The sequence below is a fragment of the Lucilia cuprina genome, chromosome 4, assembly GCF_022045245.1.
Source record: "Lucilia cuprina isolate Lc7/37 chromosome 4, ASM2204524v1, whole genome shotgun sequence".
Classification (NCBI taxonomy): domain Eukaryota; kingdom Metazoa; phylum Arthropoda; class Insecta; order Diptera; family Calliphoridae; genus Lucilia; species Lucilia cuprina.
Genome location: NC_060952.1, coordinates 65041174 through 65052151, shown reverse-complemented (window position 1 = coordinate 65052151; position 10978 = coordinate 65041174). Strand labels below are relative to the sequence as shown.

The following is a 10978-nucleotide window of genomic DNA, read 5'->3' as shown; positions in this document are numbered from 1 at the left end:
CCGAAAATTACTTAAACACGCATAATTCATTACTAAATTAAGATATAGATATATTGTGGAAAGTTTTTGTGATTGGTCCATAATTGGTCATAGCTCCCATACAAGGTCCCCTTCCGAAAATATCTTAAAAGCGTATAACATTATTATATTAAGATATCCATATAAAATTTGGTACCAGTATTGCTCATATGCACAAAAATATTACTGTGAAATTCTTTTGCGGTCGGTTCATAATTGGTCATTGCTCCCATACAAAGTCCCCTTCCGAAAATCACTTAAACGGACATAACTCATTACTAAATTAAGGTATCCATATAAAATTTGGTACAAATATTACCATGAACGTTTTTTTTTTGGATCGGTCCATAATTGGTCATAGCTCCCATACAAGGTCTCCTCCCGAAAATCTCTTAAACGCGCATAACTCATTATTAAATTAAGAATCAAATTTGGTACATGTTTTGCTTACATGCACATAAATATTACTGAGAATTTTTTTCGATCGATCCATAACTGAGAATAGCCCCCCTACAAGGTCCCCTCCCGAAAATAACTTAAACGCACATAACTCATTACTAAATGAAGATATCCATATAATGTTTGGCAAAAGTATTGCTCATATACAGAGAAATTATATTGTGAAATTTCGGTCCATAATTAATCATAGCTCCCATACAAGATCCCTTTTAGAAAAACACTTAAAAAAACATAACCAAATAGTGATTGATACCCATGAAATATTTGGCATAAATACTATTTTTGTACACATATATGTTATTTCAAATTTTTTTCATGATCGGTCAATCCTTGGTCGTAGTTCCCAAGGTTCCCTCCCGAAAATCAGGAAAAAAAAACACATAACTCATAACCAGATATTGATATCCATACATATAGCAAAAATATTGCTCTTATATATAAATTACACTATAAAATTGTATTACGATAAGTATTTGGTCATAGCTCTCATACTAGGTGTCCCTCGGAAAATACTTAGATTTACAATATTCATTACCAAAAAATGACATAGATACAAAATTTTAAAAGTTTGTCTTAATATATATATAATTGGACATAGTTTCCATACAAAGTCCTTTTACGAAAATCTCTTAAAGATATTGATACAAAATTTGGCACAAATATTAGTTTTGTATACAAAAATTCTATTTCAAGATTTTTTTCACGATCGGTTCATAATATAAGTGCAGTGTTCCCATGCAAGGTTCCCTTCAGAAAATCATTAAACAAACATTACATGTTACTAAATTACGATATAAAAACAAAATTTGACTAAAATATAGCTTTTATGTACAGAACTTTAGCTTAAAGAATCTTTTACGATCGGTCTATAATTGGTCATATCTCCCATACTAGGAGATTTAACCGTATTTAACTAGCTGCATTATTATGAACAAAATTATATATGAATTTGAAAATCCTTAAATCTTTCAATAAATCTTGAAATTGTAATAGATTTAACTTTTGGGATTTTTTCTAAAAATATTTGATCAATTAAAAAAGAATATAGCACTTTAACTTGTTTTTGAGTATAATTCTATTGTTCAATTCACAATCAAGTTGTATATTGTACCTACTAAAGTTTAGTAACAGTGATTGTGAACAGATCTTTGCAGCAAGTCATAAGTTTATGTTCACAATGAAAAAAACAATCAAAACAAACAATGTTAAATAATAAAAAAATCAAATAATATTAAACTAATTAAGCGAGCAAAATAAACCAAATTAATTTCTTTTTATTAAAAATTCTTTTTTTCATTATTCCACATTTTAAATTAATAAATAAACAGTTTTTAATAAAACTTTATTTTTGTTTTGGCAAACAAACTTTATATACATATATATACATATATATATGTATATATATATATAATATATATATATATATATATATATATATATAATATATATATATATATATATATATATATATATATATATATAAGGGGATGAAATGTGTAAAAAAGAGTAAAATTGGCACTTTATCGAAATTTGACACTATAGATCCCTTACTGGGCAAAAATGTGTCCATATATATATATATATATATAAATATATATATATATATATATATATATATATATATATAATATATATTATATATATATATATATATATATATATATATATAAATATATATATTTTTAAATATATATATATAATATATATATATATATATATATATATATATATATATATATATAATATATATATATATATATACATATATATATGTATATATATGTATATAAAGTTTGTTTGCCATATATATATATATATATATATATATATATATATATATATATATATATAATATATATATATATATATATAATATATATATTATATAATATATATATATATATAATATATATATATATAATATATATATATATATATATAATATATATATATATATATATATACATATATATATACATATATATATGTATATATATGTATATAAAGTTTGTTTGCCAAAACAAAAATAAAGTTTTATTAAAAACTGTTTATTTATTAATTTAAAATGTGGAATAATGAAAAAAAGAATTTTTAATAAAAAGAAATTAATTTGGTTTATTTTGCTCGCTTAATTAGTTTAATATTATTTGATTTTTTTATTATTTAACATTGTTTGTTTTGATTGTTTTTTTCATTGTGAACATAAACTTATGACTTGCTGCAAAGATCTGTTCACAATCACTGTTACTAAACTTTAGTAGGTACAATATACAACTTGATTGTGAATTGAACAATAGAATTATACTCAAAAACAAGTTAAAGTGCTATATTCTTTTTTAATTGATCAAATATTTTTAGAAAAAATCCCAAAAGTTAAATCTATTACAATTTCAAGATTTATTGAAAGATTTAAGGATTTTCAAATTCATATATAATTTTGTTCATAATAATGCAGCTAGTTAAATACGGTTAAATCTCCTAGTATGGGAGATATGACCAATTATAGACCGATCGTAAAAGATTCTTTAAGCTAAAGTTCTGTACATAAAAGCTATATTTTAGTCAAATTTTGTTTTTATATCGTAATTTAGTAACATGTAATGTTTGTTTAATGATTTTCTGAAGGGAACCTTGCATGGGAACACTGCACTTATATTATGAACCGATCGTGAAAAAAATCTTGAAATAGAATTTTTGTATACAAAACTAATATTTGTGCCAAATTTTGTATCAATATCTTTAAGAGATTTTCGTAAAAGGACTTTGTATGGAAACTATGTCCAATTATATATATATTAAGACAAACTTTTAAAATTTTGTATCTATGTCATTTTTTGGTAATGAATATTGTAAATCTAAGTATTTTCCGAGGGACACCTAGTATGAGAGCTATGACCAAATACTTATCGTAATACAATTTTATAGTGTAATTTATATATAAGAGCAATATTTTTGCTATATGTATGGATATCAATATCTGGTTATGAGTTATGTGTTTTTTTTTTCTGATTTTCGGGAGGGAACCTTGGGAACTACGACCAAGGATTGACCGATCATGAAAAAAATTTGAAATAACATATATGTGTACAAAAATAGTATTTATGCCAAATATTTCATGGGTATCAATCACTATTTGGTTATGTTTTTTTAAGTGTTTTTCTAAAAGGGATCTTGTATGGGAGCTATGATTAATTATGGACCGAAATTTCACAATATAATTTCTCTGTATATGAGCAATACTTTTGCCAAACATTATATGGATATCTTCATTTAGTAATGAGTTATGTGCGTTTAAGTTATTTTCGGTAGGGGACCTTGTAGGGGGGCTATTCTCAGTTATGGATCGATCGAAAAAAATTCTCAGTAATATTTATGTGCATGTAAGCAAAACATGTACCAAATTTGATTCTTAATTTAATAATGAGTTATGCGCGTTTAAGAGATTTTCGGGAGGAGACCTTGTATGGGAGCTATGACCAATTATGGACCAATCACAAAAACTTTCCACAATATATCTATATCTTAATTTAGTAATGAATTATGCGTGTTTAAGTAATTTTCGGAAGGGGACCTTGTATGGGAGCTATGACCAATTATGGACGGATTGGAAAAAATTTCATAGTAATATTTCTGTATGTGAGAGCAATACTTGTACCAAATTTTAAATGGATATCTTAATTTAGTAATGAGTAATGTGCGTTTAAGTGATTTTCAGAAGGGGACCTTGTATGGGAGCAATGACCAATTATGAACCGATCGCAAAAGAACACAGTAATTTGTGCATATGTGCAATACTTATACCAAATTTTATATGGATATCTTAATTTAGTAATGAGTTATGCGCGTTTAAGTTATTTTCGGGAGTGGACCTTGTATGGGAGCTATGACCAATAATGGACCGATAGGAAAATTTCATAATATTTCTTTGTATGAGAGCAATACGTGTACCAAATTTTATGTGGATATCGTAATATAATAATGAGTTATACGCGTTTAAGAGATTTTCGAAAGGTGACATTTTATGGGTGCTATGACCAATTAGGGACCGATCGGAAAAACCTTCCACAGTAATATTTATATGAATATGGGCAATGCTTATACCAAATCTTTTATCGAAAGGGGACCTTTTATGGGAGCTATATCAATTATGGAAGGATCGCAAAATTTCACAGTAATATTTTTGTATGTGAGAGCAATACTTGTACCAAATTTTATATGGATATCTTCATTTGGTAATTAATTATGCTCGTTGAAGTGATTTGCGGAAGGGGACCGTGTATGGGAGCTATGACCAATTATGGACCGATCCAGAAAATTTTTTCTTGGAATGGACATAAGATTTTAATTTGTAAAATTTTGTGAAGATATCTACATTCTGATGGAAGTTATTAACAAAAATCTCATTTTCCGGGAATGTACTTTTGTATGGGAAGTATATGAAATTATGAACCGATTGTGGAAATTTTTAGCAAGAATCAAGATGTTATGTAGAAACGAATGCATGATGATTTTCATGAAATTATCTTTCAGAGTTTTCAAGAAAATTACTTCAGAATGTGTAAAAAATGCTTATTTTTTCGAGGATGTTTTAAATTTTGATTCATAACTTTTCCCGATGTAAACCGATTTTGCTCATTTTTAATACCAAACTGTACCAGATAATAATGAATATTTTGTTTTAATTTCGTTAATTTCTATTGATTCTTTTTGACGTGAGCGTGTTTTACACAGACAGACAGACAGACGGACATAGTTAAATCGACTAAGTATTTCATAAGGACCCAGAATATATATATACTTTTTTGGGTCTCAGATAATTATTTCTTGGTGTTACACACGGAATGCCAAACTTATATATACCTTCTATCACCACTGATGGTGGTGGAGGGTATAATAATTTGTATTTTAAATTTTTTTGTAAACATCAGAAAAAAGTATATTAAAGAAGTCGAAGAAAAGGTATGGAAAATATTTATTTATTATATTATTTTACTAAAAATTGATTTTCTTAAGATTCTCTTATTGTCCCATTCTGAATTTTTGGTCAAGGAAAACATAATGTGGAAGATATAGTTTTTTGAGATATTCTTGAATAAAAGACAAAATATATCACCCAGTGTACACTTAGACCTGGTTCACTCTAGGAAACTTTTTTGGAAAACTTTTGCTTTTTGTGTGTGAGAAAAAGAGAAAGAAATATTAACCATATCTTTCTCTCACACATAACATCAAAAGTTTCTCAACAAAAGTTTCCCAGTGAGAACCAGGTTTTAATAAGGTAGCCTCGTCGCTACAACAAATACAACAATACAAAAACAACAGGCGAGGAGAATGAAAAAGCATGCATGAGGAGAATGAAAAAGCAAGAAATAAACACAATAAAAATATGAGTTTTTGGCTAATATTTTAAATTCAAACGTGGGGTGCCTGAAAATCATAACTAAGTATAACTACTGGGAAGACAAATTTTGCGAATAAAACGTGCTTTTGTGAAAAGTTGTGATAAAAATTGTTGTGCTAAAAATTGCTGAATCTGATTTAGAACGTATGCCGGAGCAAAAGATGTTCTTATTTTATCAAGGGAGGAGGACAACAAAGACATATAATCACAATTGAACCAGAAATCTTATTAAAAAACATAACTTTATTCACATTTTAAAAATTATTACAACTTTTGCAATTTTTTCTTAATGTAAACAAACAGGAATTTTGACAGATAAGATTGTAACAGCTGATGAACGAGGCTACCTTATTAAGTGTACACAGATATTGTCAAACTACAACATATAGGGATTAATTGAAGACTAAAATTATTAAAACCGGATAATTAGTTATGATAATAATTATGATTTAAAATATGAACATAAACCACCATGAATTTGGAAATTTTGAAAAAATACTTAGCGTATTTGGAGGAAGTTTGGGTGGACATGTCATTAAATTTGTTTAGTTAGACGTTTTTTATGCCGAATGTTTGGCATTTATGAAAAATTCCATCCGAAAGATCAGTTGATGAATATCGAATTTTTGTTGAGAATTTAAACCTCTAGGGCTTAATATACCCTCAAAGAATAATATACCCGAAAGATCAGTCGATGAATATAGAATATTTGTTGAGAATTTAAACCTCTAGGGCTTAATATACCTTCAGAAAACAGACGGAAGTGGAAAATTCAGTCCATAATTCCACTATTTCGAAAATTTATATATAAACATTTATTTAGTTGTTAAGTATGATTAAAGTATATATTTTTATGAAAGTATGTATATTTATGACTAAAATTGTAGAATTCTATCCCCTCGCGCAGTGCAAAGAACAAATACACGTATGATAATGTGTTTATGATTTACGTATCATTAACATATTACAGTGAGTGTCGCCATGCTAGAATACTCGTCATGTTAAACACTGTAAAATAACAACGTATTTTGTGACACATATTATAAAATTATCATTCTTTTCAAATCTCAATTTTGAATATTTGCCTTTTTGTGAAAAATTAGGTAGAACGTATTTGACTGAAAAGTGAGGAGTAAAAGCAGCATATTATTAAATCAGTTTTTTTCTTTTTATTCTGCTACACTGATGATTACAACCAATCGAATAATTTTAAAACGTCGTTTGTTGATAGACTGCCATCAATCATATTCTTTACATACATTTGTATATTTAGTAAATAAAAAGTACGTCTCGACGAACACGTATAAAAGCTAATGTAAGGAATGAATTATGACCAGTTAAGAATTTAAACTTTTCAAAAAAACACACGCAAGTAATCGCTACATTTACCGACAAGTGAATAAATTTAAGAAAATCACTATTTTGGGATATTAAATATTTGTTAGAAATTGTGTTTAAAAAAGTATTTGAAATGTTAACCTTACCCCTCGTAATGATTATAATAATTTTGTCCTATGTTGTGGGACTGTACATTCGGATGCTATACAAATTTGGAAGGAAAGTGCGCATTGTAGATAGTAGTAAGGAAAACAATATTATTATTCGAGAATACAAACAAGCACCTGGCCCGGTTCCTTGGCCTATAATTGGAAACTTGACATTGTTGGCACGGTTCAGAGTGCCCTTTGAAGGTTTTACAGAGCTGTCGAAAGAACTTGGCGATATTTATAGCTTAACTCTTGGATCGACACGATGTTTAGTTGTCAATAATTTGGAACTTATACGTGAAGTACTCAATCAAAATGGAAAATTTTTTGGAGGTCGGCCAGATTTTTTCCGTTATCATAAACTGTTTGGAGGAGATCGCAATAATTGTAAGATTTTTTATAAAGTTGTATTGAATTGTATTGTTGTTATTAATATTTTATTTTTATTAATTTTACAGCTTTAGCATTGTGTGATTGGTCGTCACTTCAACAAAAACGTCGTAATCTAGCACGTCGTCATTGTTCGCCTAGAAATTCATCATCATATTTTTTGAAAATGTCTAATGTGGGTTCATTTGAAGCTAGTGAACTAATGGAAAAAATGAACGAAAAAGTTAATCCTGGTGAAGAGTTCGAAATTAAACCACTAATTCAACAGACTTGTGCTAATATGTTCACGCAATATATGTGCTCTATGCGCTTTGACTACGAAGATACAGACTTCCAAACGATTGTCAAATATTTTGATGAAATATTTTGGGAAATTAACCAAGGATACGCTTTGGATTTTTTGCCCTGGTTGTCGCCTTTTTACAAGAAGCACACAAACACTATTGTTGGTTGGTCTAATAGTATTCGAAAGTTTATACTGGAACGCATAATTAATGAGCGCGAACAAAATTTAGATTTAGATGAACCTGAGACAGATTTTACTGATGCTCTTCTAAAAAGTCTGATTGAAGACAAAAATGTTTCACGAGACACTATTATTTACATGCTTGAAGATTTTATTGGTGGTCATTCGGCAGTCGGAAATCTAGTTATGATGGCATTGGCCTATATTGCCAAAAATCCATTAATCGGAAAGCAAATACAAATGGAAGTTGATGGTGTGTCTAACAACGGCCAGAGAAAAATTAACCTTTATGACATGGAAAACATGCCGTATACAATGGCTACGATTTTTGAAGTTTTACGTTATTCTTCATCTCCTATTGTACCTCATGTGGCGACAGAAGATACGGTAATTGCAGGATTCGGAGTTACTGAGGGTACAGTTGTGTTCATAAATAACTATAAATTAAATACAAGTTCTCAATATTGGAAGAATCCTGAACTGTTCCAACCTCATAGATTTCTGGAAACATTAGTTGATGGAGAATTTTCAAAATCCCAAGCTTCAACAAAAAGTTCAAAAAATAACTCTGATAATACAAAACGACGCAACTCAGAAGGTTCCGACTCTGGTATAGAATATGACAAAGAAACCTTAACTATCAGTTCATCAGTGTCCGAGAGTTCCGTTTTAAATTCATCCACGAAATTTCAAAATGTACATAAAGCTAAGCATTGGCGTAGTGAGAAGGTGAAAATTAAAAAAAATATACCACACTTTCTTCCTTTTAGTATAGGAAAACGCACGTGTATTGGACAAAATCTTGTGCGTGGTTTCGGTTTTATTTTGCTGGCAAACATTATACAGCAATACAATGTTACTTCCAATAACTTGTCAAGCATTATAACAGTTCCAGCCTGTGTTGCACTACCAACTAAGACCTTTCCTTTAGTATTTATTCCTCGTAAAAATCACAAAAATAATTAAAAACAATACTTTTGCTACTTAGAAAGATGGAACAGGTTTTATTTAATTTATTTGGTCTTTGATAGTGGTCTGGACATTTTTTTTTAATTTTATCATATCTATTTATTATTTCATATTATATAGTCACAACGATTTCATTCACCCATTAAATATAATTACACAGTATATACTCTTATAATCTATGAAGCCTTTGAATTTCTGTAATCACAGAATTTTGGTTTATGTATGTGTAGGGCTAGAATTGTTTATTTATATAAACTATGATTAACTTAGAATTCTCTTTTCTCATGGCAAATATTGTTTTCAATAAACCGTTAATCTCTACTTTTAGATCGCAATCTGTCGGTTTTCTCATATAAGACTGAAAATGTATCCATGTAATTTATACTTATTTTATAAACTGCTATGTATACAATTTAAGAATAAAAACTACAAATGAAACAAGTATTTACATAAAGCACAAAATTAAAGCATTTAGTAATAACTAGGCGGCGTATTTATGTAAATGAGAAATTCACTTTTTATTAAAAAAAATTATCTTTTAAAATAGAAAATTTACCAAAAAATAATATTTAATAAGATAAATAGAAAATTTATAAAAAATGTTGAAATATCTAAAAGATGTTACGTTTTATTTTAGTTTTAATCAAAAATCGTTGTCAACTTAGTTTTTTAGCATTGCACAGTGGGGCAGAATCGAAATTTTTTTGGAAATAAATCTGGCATTTCTAAACGCCTGATCCGATCGGGATAAAATTTGGCGTGAGCGTAGCCAAGGAGTATTCGAGTTTAAGTTTTGAAGATGAACCCCGCAGATGCCCCAGGGACGCTGTGGCGGCTCAAAATAGGGTACCTACGACATGTAAAATTTTTAAACTCGTGCCATTTTTTTGTTTTCAATCCAAATACAAAGATTTTTATATTTTCTGAAAGCGCTCGACAAGATTTTGAAATAACATACTACTTATCTCTTATAATATCCGAGTTATAGGCATTTAAAAATTTAGTGATATAAAATTTACCATACCTTGGTCCGCCTTTTTTTGAATACCGGGCGTAATTTTGGACCAAATGGACTCAATTTTTTCCAATAATATACAAAAAATCAGATCAATATCATATACAGCTCCAAAAATATACGTTGTCTTTACTCTTTTATTAATAAAATAAAATTTTCTTTAAGAACATATAACAATTTTATAGTTTTCTAAAAGGTATCTTTACGCAGAATGCATTTTCGTAAAAACCTTGTTCTATTTTTTGAAAATGTTGCCACTGTGTCCTTCCGAATATGACCTATTTTTTTTATCAAAACTTCAACTTTGGGCGACATGTTCTAAAATCCCAAAGCTGGGATCAGAAAACTGAAAGCAGTTCTGGAAACCTCAATATGATTTCTATTTACTCCAAATGTATTTTCCTAGCCCTGAAAGAAATGTGGACCCTATGTGCAAAAGAGTAAAAATCCCATTTTTGGGATTTTCATTCCTATTTTTGGGAATTGCGGGATGCCCTTTGCCCTTTTAAATTTTTTTGCATTTTCTTATTTGAAATGACAAATTTAACAGGCGTTGAAAATTTCATTGAGTTTTGCTCATAAATAAAGATTTTGTCATATATTACATATTTGTTAAATTTCTAAAACTATGATGTATATCAAAATTTTAATAGGGTCGCAGATAGCTACAACAATTTAGTCCATATTTATCCCTTAATATAATTCTCGACCCTTTACAAAAAATTTCAAGCCAATATCTCAATTACATTCAAAAATATGTTCATTTAAACCTG

General features: G+C 28.4%; 1 protein-coding gene across 1 annotated transcript; it reads left to right on the top strand.

Annotated features, from left to right (window-relative positions):
* The first annotated feature begins 7207 nt into the window (after positions 1-7207).
* LOC111689475 (cytochrome P450 307a1-like) lies at positions 7208-9895 on the top strand. Its single transcript, XM_023451948.2, has 2 exons — positions 7208-7752; positions 7824-9895. The coding sequence occupies exons 1-2, from the start codon at positions 7350-7352 to the stop codon at positions 9185-9187; spliced, it is 1767 nt and encodes a 588-aa protein (XP_023307716.2). The 5' UTR covers positions 7208-7349; the 3' UTR covers positions 9188-9895.
* Positions 9896-10978: the final 1083 nt, after the last annotated feature.

What these genes read in the sequence shown, in the direction of transcription:
- LOC111689475 (XM_023451948.2), top strand. Translation starts at nt 7,350, where the DNA reads ATGTTAACCTTACCCCTCGTAATGATTATAATAATTTTGTCCTATGTT. An exon ending in TGGAGGAGATCGCAATAATT is followed by an intron (nt 7,753 to 7,823) that starts GTAAGATTTTTT and finishes TTAATTTTACAG; the next exon opens with CTTTAGCATTGTGTGATTGG.